This window comes from Bos indicus, chromosome 25 (genome assembly GCF_029378745.1).
Source record: "Bos indicus isolate NIAB-ARS_2022 breed Sahiwal x Tharparkar chromosome 25, NIAB-ARS_B.indTharparkar_mat_pri_1.0, whole genome shotgun sequence".
NCBI lineage: Eukaryota > Metazoa > Chordata > Mammalia > Artiodactyla > Bovidae > Bos > Bos indicus.
Genome location: NC_091784.1, coordinates 7579613 through 7600586, shown reverse-complemented (window position 1 = coordinate 7600586; position 20974 = coordinate 7579613). Strand labels below are relative to the sequence as shown.

The 20974-nt window shown below is 41.7% G+C and overlaps 1 protein-coding gene across 18 annotated transcripts in view; it reads right to left on the bottom strand.

Moving 5' to 3' along the window:
* The window catches only part of RBFOX1 (RNA binding fox-1 homolog 1), a 2439741-nt gene that overhangs the window by 98426 nt on the left and 2320341 nt on the right, over window positions 1–20974 (bottom strand). For all 18 annotated transcript variants that reach the window (XM_070779612.1, XM_070779617.1, XM_070779611.1 and 15 more), the window contains one exon: window positions 14863–14916. In XM_070779612.1, coding sequence (XP_070635713.1) covers window positions 14863–14916 — 54 coding nt within the window. The remainder of the gene's footprint in view (window positions 1–14862; window positions 14917–20974) is intronic.

Genomic DNA, 20974 nt, shown 5'->3' with positions numbered 1-20974 from the left:
CAACAATCAGCAGCCCAGCAGAGCAATGCAAGGCTCTGCAGATGAGCTCAGAGTAAACCAGGCCCTGGGTCATCTCCATATATTTAGAAGAAAAATGAAAATGGTTACATATCTTTGGTCTGAATACTTCTGTGGGCAGAGGCAGAATTGATTTACTTTTCATCCCGACCCTATGGTCCGTTGACCAATTTTGTCTTTGCTTGGGAGCATTTCAACATCAAAGTGTACCTCACTTCTAGTTTGAGCTAGTCCTGTTAAGTTCTGCGGAGGCTGGCTGTGGAAGAAGGCATGCAGTCATCAATTACACAGTCCTAGAGAGGTCACCCTTGGTTTCTCATCCAGAAAGAAGACACACACACTCTTTGCTCTACTGTAACGGACTGAGTGGTGGTCTCTCAAAATTCATACACTGAGGTCCTACACCTAGTAACTCAGGAGAAAGCATCTTTAAAGAGGTGATTAAGGTAAAATGGACTTAATTCCAACAACCTATGTCCCCAAAAAAGAGGAATTAGGACACAGACTCAGAGGGCGGACCGAGGGAAGACACGAGTCAGGAGAAGATGGCCATCTACAAGTCAGGGAGAGAGGTCTCAGAAGAAGTCAAATCCTGCCAACTCCCAAATCTCAGACTTCTAGCCCCCAGAACTGTGAGAAAATAAATGTCTGTTTTTGAAGAGATGATATCCAGTCAATGGTACTTTGTCATAATAACCCTACCTTAGCCTTAAGGATCAATAATGAGCTATCGTGAGGGTTCCCTATGAAGGGTCATATAAGCATCAAACTTCTGTTCTCTTTAGAGACCGGGGAGATAGCCATGTGGTTCCTGCCAATGGAGGTAACTGCTTTCAATTGACAAATTTATCCAAAGCCCCGAAGGGCTGTGGACGATTTTGGCTTTTATAGTTATGCATTTTTGAACATAGACTAGCATTGAGCTAATCCATGTAAGCATATTTTCACAGCTAATACCTAAAGCTTTTATATATGCCTGAAAGATGAGCTTCTCTGAAGGGTTATGGGAGCGTTTTACGTACCGAGGTATTTCCATTTAGGCACAGAGGCTGCAGAAAATGCAGCATGTATGTTTAATTCTTATAAATCAAATCATGTTTTAATTGTGCCAAGGGATTTCCATATTTAAAGGAGCCCTGGAGTGAATCTGCCTATAGTCTAAATAATCCCTCATTCCAATTTATTTAAGAAGTTTTGATTTTCCTATTTAGAAACACATCGCTTTTTTCTTTTCACTTTTTATTTTGACAAAATTGCAGAGAAAAAGGATAGTACATCAGATATCTGTACAATTTTCTCCCTGATTCTTTATTGTTTAAAAAATGTAATGACTCGCTTCACTTTATTCTCCTGCCTCCCAAATTTAGGCTAATAGAGGATTCTACAGAAAATATTTAATTGACTCAATAAGATAATAAATATACTGGATCCTCATATGTTACAGTAACAGTTCCAAAAACTGCATATTGAAGATTTGCTATGTGCCAGGCAAACCCTCTCAATGTTTCCTTTGGATTATCCCCTAATTTACCCTATAAGACAAGTACTACTGTTATACCCATTTAACAGATGGGGATACTGAGACATTGAGAGTTTTAGCATTTTGCCCAAGGTTACACAGACAGAATTACTGTGGTGCTAAATGCAAAATAAACCAATGGGATTTCTGGACCCATGGACTTAAGGCTAATCTTTTTTAAAAAACTTTTTATTTTGTTTTGGGGCATAGCTGATTAGCAATATTGTGATAGTTTCAGGTGAACAGTTCAGGGATTCAAAACTAATCTTTTAAATTAGGTGAAGGCAAGCTACAGATTTTTAGCCAAATCTGGCCACACCTTAGCCATGAGCTAAGGATGAAGATTTTTAGCCAAATCTGGCCTACACCTTTTTGTATGGTCATGAGCTAAGAATGATTACATGTTTATGACTGAGGGGAAAATAAAATCAGTAGAAGAATAATATTTGGTGACAGGCAAAAATTATATAAAATTCAAATTTTAGTATTAATAAAGTTTTATTGGAACACAACTATACTCATTCACTTGCATCTTATTTATGGCTGCTTTATGCCACAATGACAGAGCTAAGTAATTGCAGCAGAGAACATATGGCCCACAAAGACTAAAATATTTGCTACCTGGACCCCTGTAGGGCTTCCCTGGTGGCTCAGATGGTAAAGAATCTACCTGCAATGCAGCAGACCCAGGTTTGATCCCTGGGTCAGGAAGATCCCCTGCAGAAGGGAATGGCTACCTACTCTACTATTCTTGCCTGGAGAATTCCATGAACAGAGGAGCCTTGCGGGACCTTTATGGAACATGTTTAGGGACCCTTGTTCTAAGGTCTACTTTCTTTTTGGAACAATACTACAAATAATTGTCTTTCAGGACAGCCTTAGCCCCTTCCCAGGAAGTGGGCACTAAAAATTTCAGAAGGTATCATTTTATCAATATTTGCCAAAATTTTTAAATGTTCTTTGTTTTGTTAAAAATGAATATCCCCCAAAGAGTTTGAAGACATGTTCTTTTTTTCTAACTCTTCACCCAAATTTCTTTATAATTCATTGTTGTTTGACTGGAACAAGGAGAAATATGGTCCCATAAGGCATTTGTGGAAGGATAACAATTCAAATACAAGAAAAACAATGAAAATAAGCTTTATTGCCTAAGGCATTTGGCCTTCTGGATCACAGGCATCAGTATATAGATAAGGGCCATCTTAGAGCCTTGCTTCTCAAAGGCTAATATGCACTGAATCAATGGGCTGGGCCAGGATACTTTTTAAATGAACTTTCTGATCTAGTAGGTATGAAAGAAAGTAGTTGCTCCACCATGTCCCACTCTTTGAGACCCCATGGGGTGGGGCCTGAGAGTCTGCATTTCTACAAGCTCTCAGGGGATTCCAGGATTACCAGCAATGGTAACATGGTAACGAAGCGACTATAGGGTGTACATGTGTGCTCAGCTGCTCAGTCGTGTTTAATTCTCTGCAACCCCATGGACTGCAGACCACCAGGCTCCTCTGTGTATGGGATTCTCCAGGCAAGAATACTGGAGTGGGTTGCCATTTCTTCCTACAGGGGATCTTCCTGACCCAGGGATCGAACCCCAGTCTCCTGCATTGGAAGGCAGGTTCTTTATCACTGTGTCACCTGGGAAATCCAAGAACTATATAAACAATCTTAAATACAGCTGGTATTAATAAGACTGATAAGATGACACTGAGTTTCTGCTCCTGGTCCAAGTATGTTCTACAAGCACTGGAACTTTTTTTTCTTATTAAACCCACAAGGAATCTGAGGCTGAGAGGCAGAAAAACATCAGACAAAATCGAAATCTGAGCCAGCCTGGCATGACTCTGAAGCTCAGACTCTCTCATGAAACTTACCAACAGTGATACTTGGTTTAGAGTTGATAAAATATCCTCTCTAACCTTGGAATGATAAATAACCCGTGCCTGTGTGCATGTGTATAACTCGATTCATTCGTGTCTGACTCTTTGCAACCCTATGGGCTGTAGCCTGGTAGGCTCCTCTGTCCATGCAATTTTCCAGGCAAGGCCTGATAAATATTCACCAAACTCATTTCAACAAAACTATGTCTAAAGATTCTGCAGTCATCTTCGGGCTGAAAACATCTGACTCTTCCAGGCTAAAGATGTTATTTACATCTAGAAGCTCCTGATCAACTTGAAGAATCTGCGGTAGGGTTTTAAATCCAACCAAGGAAGTCTGTGGGGAGGTTGTATCTTCTGTAGATAAGAAAAAATCCCACTTGCAAAATAGAAACAAGACAAGGAGGACGGAAACAGAGGAGAAATAGTGAATCCTTAAGCTCAGATAGAGTAGCGGGCAAAGCATGGTTTTAGGAAACTTTCAGGCTTAGTTTTGATCTCTAGCTTTGCTCAGTTTCTTTGGACCTCATCATTTAATAACCTTGAGCCTCCAGTTTTCATATCTGCCAAACAGGGACAAACTATCAATTTCATTGAGTCCTGTCGTAAGGATTAAAATTATCACACGAAAGGGTTTGGCAAATAGTAGCTAATCAGTAAGTGATCTCAGTAATACTAACAGAAATAGTAATCACTACTATTTGGAATCTCAAAATATGATCCATCGCGGACTTATTTTGTTCCCTTCGTTTTGTTTGTTTAATACAGTAGTAGCAAATTGGTAACTACTATTCTATTTTGATTGGGGGCTTCCCTGGTGGCTCAGTGGTAAAGAATCTGCCTGCCAATGCAAGAGACATGGGTTCCATCCCTTCGTTGAGAAGATCCCCTGGAGAAGGATATGGCAGCCCACTCCAGTATCCTTGCCTGGGAAATTCCATGGACAATGGAGCCTGGTGTGCTACAGTCCATGGGGTCGCAAGGAATCTGACATGACTTAGTGATTAAACCACAAAAACATACTGTTTTGATTGACCAACAACATAATGCTAAATGTAACAGAATTAATGGAAAACATCTTAAGAGTGGGAAGTAAGTGCAAAACACTTAGTATCTCTTTCAATTTGCACATTTCATTTACCTATCTCACAGCCTCCTCCTGAAGATATTTTAGGGTGCAGTCTCTGCTCCTGAAGATATTTTAGAGTGCAATCTCTGCTTGGGGTTAAACACAAATTACAAATTGTGCTTTGGCTGGAAACAGTGGCATCTCTGCAAAGGAGTCAGATGGGTTTTCTCTCTCTCTGCCTCTCATCTTCTGGGGTAAGAACCTCTACGATGCTATAAGAGTCCAAAACACCCAAAAGCTCTCCCTGGTGCCCCCTTCTTATACTTGACTTCCTATTACAGGACTGGATTTTAGGAGGAACTGGGTGTACTCATGGGATGGTTGTAGAGATTCATCTTGAATTTCCTTCTTATCCCAGATTAGGTTTAAATCCTGACCTCTTTCTTTTGGTGAGAATAAAAAATACTTCAACTTTGAATCTCTCAAAGAGCACATGCAGGCTAAGTTGCTCAGTCGTATCCGACTCTTTGTGACCCAAAGGACTGTAGCCCACCAGGCTCCTCTGTCCATGGGATTTCCCAGGAAAGAATTCTGGAGTGGGTTGCCATGCCTTCCTCCAGGGGATCTTCCCGACCCAGGGATTGAACCCACATCTATGCCCACCCCCACCTTTACCACTAGCACCACCTGGGAAGCCCCTTTCAAAGAGTAGTAAGATACATTTATATAAATATGCCTGTCACACTACACACACACACACACACACACAGAAGCTGACAGCAAGGACAATATTTCACCTGGTGAAAATTGGTTTTGAAATGACAGAGAACTAATACAGTAGGTTTCAGTCTTTACAATACCGCATGTATCAATATATCAAACAAACACTAGAAACATACAAATAAACTCATATTTTTCTTCAGAGGAAATATCAGTGATATTGGGGTGTTCTTGTTTCTCAAATGATATTGAGTTTAATACAATTATGAGTGTACATCGATTAACCTTTGCATCAGATTTAAATGTATAACCCATTAACTAATTTAATCTCTCAAAAAAAAAAAAAAATAACAGCCGTTGGCATTATTCTTTGAATAATCCTTGTTTAGTTTCCATAATGGTATACAGCTTAATGAAAAACTCATTAGAATGTATCATGCAGCATAATTAATTCTGGCTGATTCTTTTGGTGTTAATAGCTAATGCAGATGCTGGATTCCATTTTCCATTGGCTTTATTAATTTTTCATAAACCAATATTTTGACTGTAATGGGTTGTAACAGTTCCATAGAAGTTCTGGAATTGCATTAACTGTCATCAATGCAGTTAGTCTAAGTAGGGTTTTGCCATTTGCGTGTTGGTTCTTCAACACTACATTTTTTAAAAAGAAAAAGGGACCACTTCATTTTATGCTTAGAGAATAAGTATATACATATAATTAACATAAAGTATATTAAACAATATTTGGCCAATATGTCTCTATTTACACAACAACTTCATTGCCTGGGCTAATAACAGTGAACCATAAATTTTGAAGAGAACACTAAAAGTGGAAAGCAAAAAAAAACACACAAAACTTAGAAACAAAATGGTTTATGACAGAATGGCAGCTCAAGTTAAAACTTAAAGAGAAAAATGAATCCATATAATTTTTTAAAATCTCTGGTAATTTGCTTTCTTTCCTAAGAAAAGTCTTTAGATTAAAACTAGGAGACTTTTTATCAGTGTAACAGCTTTGGTTATTGAACAGTATTTTGCTATCCTGGGGTCTAACCCTAACTCTAACCCTAACGCTAACCCTAACCCTAATTTTTCTAACCAATGTGTTCTTACATCTTTCAGTCTTTCAGGGTTAATCCACATATATTCCTCATGATTAGACTCCTATTTGTTCTGAATATAGATCTGGGTACTAACTCATCACTAAGTGTTCTTCTTCTTCTTATTTTTTTAATCAGAGCTTTCAATAGGTGTGTGTCTGTCTGTGTGTTAGTCACTCAGTTGTGTCAGACTCTTTGTGACTCCATGGACTGTAGCCCGCCAGGCTCCTCTGTCCATGGGGTTCTCCGGACAAGAAGGCTGGAGTGGGTTGCCATGCCCTCCTCCAGGGGATCCTCCCCACCCAGGGATCGAACACAGGTCTCCTACATTGCAGGCAGATTCTTTACTGTCTGAGCCACCAGGGAAGCCTTTGTCAACCATCAGAAGATAAACCAGAATCCAGATTATGGTATTATCAAGTCTTTTGCAACTTTTCTCTAGAAGGCCCTCTTTGATCTTAGTCAATACTTTGCAGCCTTTGGAGAAACCTGATTTTGCCCCAGTAATTCCCATCTCAGATGAACATCAAGCATTTGTATTATTTTTGTTTCTTTTTAGAATTTTCTCAATGGATTCTGAAGATAAAGGTTGAAAAACTCCTTTGTACACTACCAAATTCCTTCTTACTCAGCAGTAAAATGCCTTTCTCTCTGCCTTCTTTCCTGGCAAACACTTACTTATCCTTTCACAACTAATTTATGGCACCCCTTTTAAGGCAGAGAGCCTGGCTATTTTCCAGTCTTCCAGGAGGTACCATTATTTATTATGTGTGTTCACGCCTGCTCATTCGCTTCAGTCATGCCCAACTCTTTGCAACCCTATGGACTGTAGCCTGCCAGTCTCCTTGTCCATGGGATTCTCCAGGCAAGAATATTGGAGTGGGTTGCCATGCCCTCCTCCAGGGGATCTTCCTGACCCAGGGATTGAACCCATGTCTCCTGCGTCTCGTGCACTGCAGGCAGATTATTTACCACTGAGCCACTGGGGAAGCCCATTATTTATTATACCTGAGTTTATTTGCCTGAATCCTTTATTGCTCTGCCAAATTCTGGAGGGAATCACTGCTACCCCAGCGCCTACCACAGTGCTTGATGCTTCCCAGGTCCTCGATCCTGCTACTCTGATATAAAGGATGAGTTAAAGGAAGCCAGTGGTATGTGTGAATTTACTCACAGCCTCTCTCTGTGGCCCTCCCTTGATGGACATCATGTAACTGAGTGACAGCCAGCTGACCCCATGGATTCGTGCAGTATTGTGTAATTGCTACCAAGTGCAATGCTAAACAGAAACACAAAACCTCCCCAGGGAATAAGCTTTGTGTTTATTTTTGCAGGGGATCTTCCTGACCTACGGATCGAACCCAAGTCTCCTGCATCATAGGCAAATTCTTAACTGTCTGAGCCACCAGGGAAGCCCAGAAAAGGGTTATGCTCATACGATATACAGATTCTTCACATACTAGTTCTGTGATTTAAATGAATGAGAGAAACTCTCTGTGAAACCTTGGTTTCATAATTTCTATAATGAAGACAAGGCTATAACATTTTTATAAGAACGGGAGGAGAGGCAGAATTTGGCACAGAGAAAGTGCCCAAAGTTGTCTTATGTTGCTGATGTTTCAAATTGCTGAGTATATTGATGAGGACAGCCTAGAACTTTCCCTGTGAAATTTATCCAGAGTCACATACCTGAACCTCATCATCCTCCCATGGCCTAAAGGTGGGGCATCTCCTACAAGGACCATCTTGACACTCCTCACTTTGGGGGTAGCTCGCCTTGATGGCCTTTCCATGCAATAGAATGGGGACACATTTATTTAGGAAATGCTGTTTCCAGCACATAAGCAAGTTCTAATCCTATCTGAAGATCAAAAACGCCCACAGGGCCCCATCAAAGCTGAGCTGCAGTCCCTCTGTGGGACAGGGAAGGACGAAGATAAAAATTAAGGCCAAATGTGGGCTGGGCTGGGATGAAATCTGATAAGACAGATGCAGAGTGCAGAGGGGAGAAGCACAGTGAATTGCAACTGAAAGGGGAGGCAAAGGTAAACAGATGTACAAGATAAACTCTTTGAAGTGGAACATTTCCAGGCTGAAAATCCTTTGCTTGGGGACTTCAATCTGGACTCTTCTGTTCCAGTTCACTGGAGTGCATTGCACTGGAATCTGGCAGATGTGTAAATTATACAAAATATCACTGAGCCAAAGGTCACTGTGCATGTGGAGCAGCTCCTCACCGCCATGGCTCTGAGGCCAGGCAGGGCTGGTCCTCCGGGTGGCTACAAGGAAGTGCAGAGCTGTAGAGGGGCATCCCTGGTGGCTCAGCAGTAAAGAATCTGCCTGCCAATGCAGGAGATTCGAGTTCAATCCCTGGGTAGGGAAGATCCCCTGGAGAAGGGAACAGCAACCCACTCCAGGATTCTTGCCTGGAGAATCCCATGGACAAAGGAGCCTGGCAGGTTACTGTCCACGGGATCACAAAGAGTCGGACATAACCGAGCAACTAAGCACATACTATTTCAGGATGCTAAGACCATCACCCCAGATGGGGCATGCTTGGTACCCAGGCTTTTGGTAGATTACCCCAAGCCCAACCCAAAGTCTAGGACTGTGACCAAATTTTTCAACAGCAACAAATGTCAGGCTAACCCAGATTCTGGACAAATCTTACTTTTGTCAGAAGCTACTGTATCCAAATTTCAGGAATGGAATTAGAAAGAAGTCCATCCAAAAGTGTGGCTAAAGGTCATTCTATTAGTTGTAATGGACTCAGCAAACTCAAGTGGGGGTAGAGGAGCAGCTGGCAGGGAGACCTACATCTAACCTTCTTCTGACCCAATTCTTAGATGAATCATGGTTCACAGTGGCCAAGAGCTCACAGAAAACCAATACCTTGCTTCAGGTAATCCAAGGTCAAATACAGCTGTCCTTTTGAGATGTGCAATCTCACAGTGCTCATCCATCCTCTTCATTTGATCCCAATCCTCTTTCCCATCACCTAGCCTGGTATCAAGTCACGTGGTCTGTGGCCAGCTTTGTGCTGACGTGGACACAATCAATCCAGGCGACTTCAGAGATCACACTAATCTCTTATATTTCTATCTTACCTTATAGTCTGTGAAGTTTTATTATACTCATTATGGTATCTGATCCTCCCTATAACCCCAGGATAACCTGGTTTTAAGACCTGGCCACTTTTCAAATGTGACTTTGCAGCCATGTATGCCCTTTTTGGAGTATGTGTCATTCTGTTTCACACCCCCACAAAACCAGAAATATTTATTTTCAGAAGAAAGATCCACTCAGGACCCCCTTCTTTCCCCCTCTCCCCACCGCCAAATCCACTAATGATAATAGCGTCACCCCACCCAGACTATTGTTCATCATTGTCTTCAAGGTCTCCAAGTTAACTGGCTCTGTATCTCTCTCCTTTTGATTTTGTGTGTTTCCCATCATCAAAACCTAACCCTATCTTAGATCTGAACTGCATTGGAAGAACTTTTCCTTTCTCCATTGATCATGACTTGTGGAGTAATTTAACTCCGTTCCAATTTTCCTCTGCAGGCGGGGTGCTCCCCATCCACGGAAGTGAGTTATGCATGTTCAAGTGGAGCATCTTATGAATCTTGTTAAGCTCTGCTGCCTTATAGCCCCACTGATGGAATATTTAATCACAGAAATGAGTTGGCAGATATGATAAACAGTGTGTGAGCTCTGTAGCCATCTTACCAGCAACTAAGAAATGGATGAATTTGCCATTTGTCAGCACCATGTCGACAACTGTGTATAGCCTTCTGTTATTTATTTTTATTTTGTTTCACTTATGTGTGAAGATTAAAAGTGCTTTCCATCAACAGTTTTGTTGGCTTGATATCATGATTATCCCTTAAGGATATAATTTTTTTTTAAAAAATCTCTTGTCACAATGACAGGGAAAGTGTTGAGATCTCCTCTTAAAAATCCTGTTTCTAATTACACTAAGTAACTTGAGAAATGCTATTGTGGGCTTCTCAGGTGGTGCTAATGGTAAAGAACCTACCTGTCAATTCGTGAGACTCAGGTTTGATCCCTGAGTCAGGTAGATCCCCTGGAGGAGGGTATGGCAACCCACTCCAGTCTTCTTGCCTGGAGAATCCCATGGACAGAGAATTCTGGGGGCTACATCCCTAGGGTTTCATATAGTCAGACACGACTGAAATGACTTAGCATGCGCACACTGGCAACGGACATTTGCAGATATTCTTCTTCTATTTAGTACCTTCAATTTTATTTTGACTCTAAAATGGAATGCCCATAGAAGCTGACTGGAGTCTTTGAAACTCACCTGGGCTTTTTTTTTTTTTTCTATTGACTTATCAATCATTTGTCATGAGAATACGCCTCAAGGAATCTGAAGATCATTAGGCTTAGAAAAAAATCATCAATGCTGCTGCTTAGTTTTATAGGAAAACATCCACTTGTCTTTGGAGGAGATTTATGTATGTTCATAGAATATGCTGATTTAGGTATATCTGCTTCTGGAGACTGGGACTGGATAAGCATTTAAAAGAGTCCTTACAGGCATAACTTGATGAGAGTTCAGAAAAACCACTCCCAGTGAAAGACCTTTCATAACAGGTTTCTAAATGGTTCCCCTGGAATGTGTGTGTGAGGGAGAATGTGTGTCATAATTTATCAAAGCAAATTAATACTGTTCAGCTAGTAATTAAAGATCCTCATTAAGAGGTGTAACTGTTCTCCCCACCCCCACCCTGCATTAGCAATAAAAATGCACTCAGGGCGTCAAGAGGGTATAGACGAAAATCAATAACCTGCCATTTTATAATTAAAGAGAAAATAAATGTTAGGGAAAAGTCCACTAAATTAGGAAAATTACCTTAAGGAGAAATTGAAAATATTGATTTTAATTTACAAAATATGTGGACTTTTCCTGCCCATTCTGGGAGACAATTGGAGGCTGGGTTGTTAATTCTGTATAAGCTTCAGAAAATCAATGATTATACTATGGGGATATGGTGATCTTTGTCATTAATGCAAAAATCTTATATATAGAAATGACTAATAAAATAAGGCTGGTTCTCTATCTCAGGTAGATACAGTGCTGACCTATGAAATACCCACAGCAAATCAATGACATGGTCTTCATTTCAGCTCTGGGGCACATTCAAAATTCCAAGATAAATCCTGACTATTTTTATACTTGGGGAAATTTCGAATGCCCCCTAGATTCTTAGTCATGGATATTTAAACGGATAACATAAGGCATTATACCTGGTTATGGAAATGAATAAGTTCTACAGCTCTGTTTTGCATATATGCATTCCACACACACAGGTGCCTGAAATTTCAAATGGAAGCTAGCAGGATTCTCAGGGTTTATGGGTCTTCAAGTATTTCAAAGGAATTGTTCTGGAGTGTTGAGGTTGCAGCAACATTTTCCCAGATTTCTGAATATCATGAACTCTGGCAACCCACTCCAGTGTTCTTAACTGGAGAATCCCATGGACAGAGGAGCCTGGCGGGCTACAGTCTATGGGGTCACAAATAGTCGGACACGACTGAGCGACTGAGCAGCTGAGCACACACCCACACTGTCTACCTACACAGACAAACGTACGGGCAAAAAAAGACAGCCTCTGGTTCTGAAGGACGGCCCAGGTACTGGCCACACCAAACACAAATACTCAGATTCCTCAAGTAACATTTACTTATCTGTCTCCAGCCGCCACCTTTTTTTTAGATTCAAGTTTATTGGAGCAGCCCATAGAAATAATTATCCAGTTGTCCAGGCTCCTGAAAACTTCCCCTGACACAACCAGTTAATACATCTAAATATGATGGTGGATTCCCTGGAGGAGGAAATGGCAACCCACTCCAGTACTGTTGCCTGGAGAATCCCATGGACAGAAGAGCCTAGAGGGCTACAATCCGTGGGCTTGCAAACAGCTGGATGTGACTGAGCGACTGAGCATAAGCAGCATGCATGGTGGTTGGAATAATCCAAAATGATCATTTCATTTCTCTCTTTAATTTGCCTTATTTGGACAGAGTAGTAATGTGATCTCCTATTAGAAGGCATGCTCAGTAAGAATGATGACTTCTAACATTCATAAAAAATAAAGCAGAATAAGCTGGTTGCAAAGAACACAGGCTCTTAACTTCAACTCTAGCCGGCTTCTTACCAGCTGTGAAATCTTAATCCCGTGATGCAAACCCTTTGGACTTTAGTTTCCACATTTGGGAAACTGCTGTGAGGATTCAAATACATTCATTTAGGTAAAGTGCTTAAAACAGGGCCTGAGCAAAAAATTCTCAGTCAATAGTAACCCTTATAATAACTGATTCTTTCCCTGGAGTCCAGAGACCTGACTTTTGAGGCTGGGCCCAGGGCTCATTTCAATGGTTGCTCTAACGCTCTAAGAGTTATACAGATTCATCTATTCTTGTATGTGTAAGTCATTCTGGATGGTTTCTTCTGAATTAACAACCTCTTAGACACTCATATACATGCAAAGAGGTTTGAAGTCACTTGTAAGGGAGATAATTTGGTGTTTTCCTGGCTGCATGAGCCAAAGGTGAACAGTAATTATATTGCATGGGGCTAAAAAAATGTACTGTCTTCTCTCTGATTCAACTCACACATTCATACTCTACCTCCTCATAGGACAGTGTTAAGCTTCCTGTTCTTGATCTCATTATTTTTGGGGGGAAGACATGCACACTGGCACACACACAGAGAGAAAATCTGCCACCTTTCTATTCTAGCAACTCCATCTTACCGGGCACCACCTGCAAATACACAGAAGCTGCTTTCCAACTTCCTCCTTGCCCTTTTGGGAGATTTCATTTCTTTGGAGATTTGGATTGGGCAACCCCAGCAATGTCTGTGCCCCCTGGATTGGATACCCTAAGCCCTGAAGCACTGGTCTCTCACACTGAGAAGAGAATCTTTTAGTCTAGTGGGTCACCCAGAATTCAGCAGAATCAGCTCTCAGTTAACTTTCCCCTTATGGCAGAGAGGTGGGGCATTAACTTATTGATCTGTATTTCCCCAACATTTATATGGTGCCGGTTATGCACCAATACTCTTCATATATCAACCCATGTAATTCTTATAAATACTTGTGAGTTTGTTACTACCACCATCTCCCACGGAACAGATGAAGACACTGAGGCACAGAGAGGTTAAGCAACTTGCCTAGAGTCACACATCTGGTAAGCAGAGAAACCAGGGTTCCATCCCAGGGTGCCTGAGAGTAACAGCCACGTTTCTCACTCTGTGATATGTCCTCTTGGGAAGAGGATCCCACCACATAATCATAGAAAGTCTCAAAGCTAGGTCCTTCCCCGCCCCCTCACATAAGAGTCAGCACAACTACTTCACTATTAGAGTCCCTTGATGTAGCCCAAGCTTGTAATAAAATTCACACATGAAGAACAACTCCAAACACTGTCTATCTAAAATCTGGAACTCAGCTATCATGTTGGGCCTTTCCAGATTTACCATCTTTTAAAATCAAGTTGGTTTTTGTGCTAGAGCAGCTATTAAAGTTTCCTATACTCCTTTGTCATCCACTAAGGTCAGTGTTGACTTTCAGGAAAATGACCGATGTAGAGCATCACAGAAGAGAGAAAGCAAGGGGAGTGGCTTACCATCAAGAGATTACAAAAGAGTGGATATAGACCAATGGGTCGTTGATTTCTCCTTATTAAAAAGCAAGGGCCACATCGAAGCAAGACTTCTTATCAACCCTCTACATGGCAAATCTACTGAGGTTGATTAGGTTGAACATCCCAGATGTTCAATGCAGCTTTGTTCATGAGCAGGAAAAATAACTGGTAGAAGTTTAACGGGCAAAGCCGAGCAAAAAAATAAAAAACCAGTCTCAGCTGCTGTTGCTTCCAGGTTACTCTCTCCCCAAATTTGATGACCAAGTTTTCTGGGACAGAGGATTTGAGTGGTCGTTGGTGGGCAGCAAGGAAGGGACGAGGAAAAAGATATAGACCCTTGAAGGCAGAGCAGAGAGAAAGGGAACCACTACGGAACATTGATTCATGGAGAAAGAAGGAGAACTTAACTTTCCTAGTTTCCTAAATAATTCTCTTTGCAATTCCAACTCACTGCCACATCATTGGGATAATTAATCCAATTCTCTGCTTTGCCAAGGGGGAAAAAAAAAAATGCAACTCCAAATGGAAAGGTATGGCTCAAAAACACATTCAGGCACATTGAAAGAAAACCTGTGTGAACAGCCGAACATTTGTTCAAAGGCTCTTGAACAAAATCTCAATGCTTTTTTTGAGGCAAAATCTATGTGAAACATCACAAGGGGCTGTGGCCCCATGCTTATATCACAATGTAACTTACATGATTCCCCTTTATTTTTTTTTTTTAAGATTTTTTGAACACTTTTGGTTTTGCCTTAAAAAAAATCATTCAGAACTTGGGAGGACAGGAATTTATTGGTTCAGATTATTTGATGAAACCCACTCTTTATAGGCAGGCAAAGCACATGTAGGAAAGACAAAGAAAATATCATGCAAAGAGAAACTCTTTACCTGCATAGAATTCAGGACTGTACACTGCACCCACAACTGGATTCAATTTCCAGCCTTAAAACAAATACACAAAAATGTTATCACATTTGATTCAACAACTCATATCATTGCAAGTTAACCACAAGTCAAATGGGTTGGCGTTTTTTTTTTTTTTATGGATTTATGGCCTTCTTTGATTTTCTGCCTACATAATAGTACAGAAACTACTGACCAGCTACAGATGAACCTTTTGAAAAGGATATGGTGATTGATTTTGCCCCATATCCATATTTTCTAAAGCCCCTATAATAACTTAAGTATTTTGTTCTTCTTTCATGTATCACTGCTAGATAATCCATCACCTCTCTTTGTATTAAGTTTGCAAAAATTTGGAAGCGCACATAAAACAGAATTCTTTTAGAAACATTCTTCAGTTCAGTTCAGTAGCTCAGTCATGTCTGACTCTCTGTGACCCCATGGACTGCAACACGCCAGGCCTCCCTGTCCATTGCCAACTCCCAGAGTTTACTCAAACTCACGTCCATTGAGTCAGGGATGCCATTCAACCATCTCGTCCTCTGTTGTCCCCTTCTCTTCCTGCCTTCAATCTTTCCCAGCATCAGGGTCTTTTTTAATGAGTCAGCTCTTCGCATCAGGTGGCCAAAGGATTGGAGTTTCAGCTTCAGCATCAGTCCTTCCAATGAACACCCAGGACTGATTGCCTTTAGGATGGACTGGTTGGGTCTCCTTGCAGTCCAAGGGACTCTCAAGAGTCTTCTCCAACACCACAATTCAAAAGCATCAATTCTTCCACGCTCAGCTTTCTTTATAGTCCAACTCTCACATCCACACATGACTATGGAAAAACCATAGCTTTGAGTAGATGGACCTTTGTTGGCAAAGTAATGTCTCTGCTTTTTAATATGCTGTCTAGGTTGGTCATAACTTTTCTTCCAAGGAGCAAGCGTCTATATTCTAATAATTGTCATTCCTAATTGCGACCCAGAGACCCCATAGAATTCCAAAGTGCTTTCTAAAACCCAAATAAAATGACATTCATTCACTATAGATTGTGTGGAATACATTTTGAAGAATTCAAGAACCATACAAATTCTTAGTCAATGCATGATATCTAAGAGAACTTTCAAATAACCTGTATATAGGATTAACAGAATTTTGTAATTTTCCAAATGTTCTGCATGGTGCATTTTCTGTAAAATAAATCCTGGCCCTTTAGAAACTTCTACTTAAGAAAATAGCAAACAAGATTATCTGCAAATCAGGAAGCTATCTGCACTACACAAGCACTGCACACTATTTAGGGAACAATCTATGGGCTTCCCTGGTGGCTCAGTGCTAAAGAATCCACCTGCAATGCAGGTGACATAGGTTCAGTCCCGGGGTTGGGAAGATCCCCTGGAGAAGGAAATGGCAGCCCACTCCAGTATTCTTGCCAGGGAAATTCCATCGACAGAGGAGCTTAGCAGGTTATGGTCCATGGGTTCTCAAGACACGACTTGGTGACTAAACCACCAGCTCAAAAAATGATCATACTTTAGGGTTTAGTGATTAATTCCTGTTTCTTCTGTTTTGTGTGTGTGTGTGTGTGTGTGTGTGTGTGTGTGTGAAAGCATCTATTATAGAACTGCTGAAAGACAGGGGACAGGTATGGGAAACCCTGTGTCCTTGGGCTGAAGGTTAAACACCAGAGGTCCTTTACTAAATGCTCCTGAGAAAAAGCAATGGTGAGAGTTGTGATGTGAGAGAAGGTATTTCTGACAAGTACTCTCAGAGCTTTTTCTGGAAGGGAGAGGTGTGCCATCCCATTGCCTGGTACAAGCGATGCACCTATAAGAACAGCTGAGAGGTAGCCACAACCTACTGAGCCACTAAGGAAGCGTGTGTGTGTGTGTGTGTGTGCTCAATCATGTCTGACTCTTTGTGACCCCATGGACTGTAGCCACTGAGGAAGACAGATAGAGTAACTCCCCTACATATGAACAAGTTCCATTCTGAGAGCATGTGCATATGTCCAGTTTGTTTGTAAGTCCAACAAAGTTAGCTTAGATACCCAACTGACACAATTGGCTATATAGGTTTATAATACTTTGCACACAAATAACACATAAAAACAAAAAATAAAGAAGACATTTTTAATCTTACACCTTGAAAAGGATAGCAGTATAATGGCTGGCATCCAGGAGCTGGCATCAAAGGAACACGCAAGAAGAGAAGGGAGAGGGGGTGGGAGATGGTAGAACTGAAGGATCGTCAGCAATAGGAGATGGAGGGTGAGCTGCAACTTCATTCATGCCGGACGCATCTATCTATCATCTATCTGTCCGTCCATCCATTCATCCATCCATCTGTATCATTTCTATTATGTCTTTTGATTGATCAATCAACTTATCAGCTCTTATCAAAGCTGACCTGACATCTTCTTAGGCACACAGCTTCATGGCATTATCTATCTACCAATGATCTACCAGTTTACTATATCTCCCTATAGAAAACTTTCAATTAATATAAACATAAAAGAAACAAAACAATACTCTCCCTCCTCAGGAAATCCGTGCCATCTTACAGTCACAAGCATTAATTGAGAGCAATAACTGAGTAGGTCTCCTCTACAAGAAGCCAGCTAGGATCTGGGAGCAGCAAAATCCAATGATACTGCTCAGGGAGCCCTGGAAACATCAGAAGAGGGTTTTCCCTTCTTCCCATCACTGGTCCTGACTCTTACATAAAGCTACTCTACTCCCACTGGAGGAGAAACAAAGGCACATCTGAACCACACCTCAGGCATGGAAACCTAACTTCTCATTTCCCTCCTCCCTCTGAAGTGGATTTCTCACCAAGACACCCCCCTTCAGCAAATGGCATCTCCATCCGCTTCATTCCTCAAAACAAAATTCTTGATCAATAATGCCTTGATGCTCCCTTAATCCTCACATATCCTGTACCATCCATTAAAAAATCCTATAGGTTAGACTTTGAAAAGGTACTTCTACTCTCTCTACATCCCTCTCTTACCAATGCCATCATGCTAGCCTAGACATTTCTATTTCTTAAGTACATGGCAACAAACAAGTCCACATAATCTAACCCCAGTCCCTTTATTTGGTACCACTGTTTCCCTCCCTCCAATCTATGGTGATATTGGCCTATTAAATCTTTTCAAAAGAACCAAAGATCCTTCTAGAGCATTCTGAATTGTACCCACTGCTTGCTCTGCTTGGACAAATCTGCCCAGTACTCAAAGTTTACCAGCTATGACAAACCCAGACAGCATATTAAAAAGCAAAGATATCCCTTTGCCGAAAAAGTTCCCTCTAGTCAAAGCTATGGTTTTTCCAGCAGTCATGTATGCATGTGAGAGTTGGACCATAAAGAAGGCTGAGCACCGAAGAACTGATGCCTTCAAAATGTGGTGCTGGAGAACTCTTGAGAGTCCCTTGGACTGCAAGATCAAACCAGTCAATTCTAAAGGAAATCAACCCTGGATATTCATTGGAGGGACTGATGATGTAGCTGAAGCTCCAATACTTTGGCTACTTGATGCAAAGTGCTGACTCATTGGAGAAGACCCTGATGCTGGGAAAAACTGAAGGCAAAAGGAGAAGGGTGTGACAGAGGATGAAATGATTGGATGGCATCACCGACTCAATGGATGAGTTTGTGCAAACTCTGGAAGACAACGAAGGACAGGGAAGCCTGGCGTGCTGCAGTCCATGGGTTGCAAAGAGTCAGACTCAATTGAGCAACTGAACAACAACGTCTTCTCCAGGGCAGGCTGCCTAATGTCTCTCCCTTCCCCAGTCTTCAGGCTGTTCCCTGATGCAATTCCCAGCTTTGTTTTCTGCAAAGCAGTTAACACCGCTTAGATTTCTCTTTTTTCTTTCTTTGCTTGCTCTTAATTGTTTCTATAACCACCCTCCCTCATTAAAATTGATGGTAAAGCGAGCGGGACTGACTGCTGTCCGAAGTGAATTCCCAACATATAAAACTGTGTGTTTGGATCCATAAATATTTACTTAGTTTTGCTCTAAAGGAACTGAAAGAATAAAGAGCTTTTTTTCTAATGGACTCATTCCTTTTTGGCTGTGCTCTCCTTCCAACCATCGAAGACCTGCTTCCTTATACACATTTACAAAAAAAGGGGAGGCACCATTAGGGGTGACTATCTTCAAGGGAAAGGCAATAAGAATCCAGCTCTTGAAAATCACCTCTGCTCATACTTAACAGGGCTCTTGCAGGCTTATGTAAATGCATGCAAATCACATGCAAATGGTCTCCTAGTCCCTTCCACTCCTTCTAGTACCTGGAAGGGACCCTTGGGATCACCCTGCTGGAGACAGGAGCCTGCACTGTCAGGAAGACGGACAAAATGATCCCAGTTTTAATTTCTAAGGCAGTTTGTGTTTGTCCCCAGGCCTCACGAATTCAGAGATTTTGATCAAGGACATTAAACCGAACAATGAGGCTTACAGCAAAGGGAGAATTGCTGATAAAAGCCCATGGCTCCCAGCCTCCCAGAGCCCCCATACAGGAAGGCAATGGAGCAGACACCAGACACATGGGGGTCTCACTCCACATCAGACGTAAGAGCTGTTTAGAGGGACCCCTCTGCAGCCCTGCTTCAAGGGGCTGCCTCCAAATCAGTGCTCCCCTCCTTAAATTCAGCTTCTTAAAGGTCATCTGCCAGCCTTCTGTAGAAAACACTGGCTGAGGTCCTCCGTGTTAACTATGGCTATATAGGGTGTTAAAAGACAGGTCTGAATGTGCACACAAACAAATCAACACATGTCTTCTCCAGGGCTTTGCTGAGTTGAATTTCAAGGAAAACCCATTCAAGAAAGCACCCTTAAACGCCCGACAGGCATTTCCAAAACTGTCCTGAGGCTTTCTAAAGACATGTACTGCAGATGCCAGGAATCTGGTATTTGAAATGCTGCAGAAGGCAATGCCCAAAATGAAAAGTCATTTGCACATTGCATCCAGTTCACTCAGTAACTTTTTCTTTTTTTGAAATACATGTTTATTGTCAACATTTAAATTTCATCTATGATACAAGATTTCTGCTTCTCTTCAAATATGAGCAGAAATGGCACCTTCAGGAATTCCCTACAGACCAATTTGCTGGGGTGACCAGGGACCACCCTCACTTAAGCCCCCAGTTTGTCTGTTCCCTGTTACATGCTTGGCTTGGGGGCCAAAAATCAGCGATCTTTTGGCTACCCTGTGATGTTTTTTCCTTCTGCTGCTGCTGATGCTAAGTCGCTTCAGTCGTGTCCGACTCTGTGCGACCCCATAGATGGCAGCCCACCAGGCTCCGCCGCCCTTGGGATTCTCTAGGCAAGAACACTGGAGTGGGTTGCCATTGCCTTCTCCGGTTTTTTCCTTCCAGAAGAGAACTATTTTGCTTTGCTCAGTATGAAAACAAAAGAGAGTCAAAAAGGCTGCAAGTTTCTCAGACCTTCTCTGTTTATTTTACCTGGCCAGCCTCTGTTGGCATCCGAATATTTTATCCTTAAACTAGTATATCTATCTGCTTACTATCATAGCAAGAAATGGAACAAGATGGCTATTTATTATTGATATTATCATGTCATTACATTTTTAGGGCACTTTGTGCCTGCCACTGTTGAGTATTTCATCTCCTGTGTGTGTGTGTGTGTGTGCACGCACGTGCGCTTGTGAGAGTTTGTGCGCACTCCATCACTCAGTTATGTCTGACTCTTTGTGACCCCATGGACTGTACCCTGCCCGTCTCCTCTGTCCATCGAATTTTCCAGGCAAGAACACTGGAGTGGGTTGCCATTTCCTCCTTCAGGGGATCTTCCCCACCCCGAGGATTGAACCCGAATCTCTTTCCGTCTCCTATGGAGACAGGTGGATTCTTTACCGCTGAGCCACCAAGGAAGCTTCATGTCCCGTAATAACCTCAAACATCCTATATAGTAGGTCCCATTATATCTACAGGTCCCACTTGAGAAAGCTCTTATGCAGAACGTTTCAACAGCCCCCCTGCAGGTCAACCATCCCTAAAAAACAGAGGTGATATAAAATCCACCTCTATACAGTTTTGGATCTTTTTGTTCAGTTTTCACCCTTCTTGTGAATGCTGAGAAAA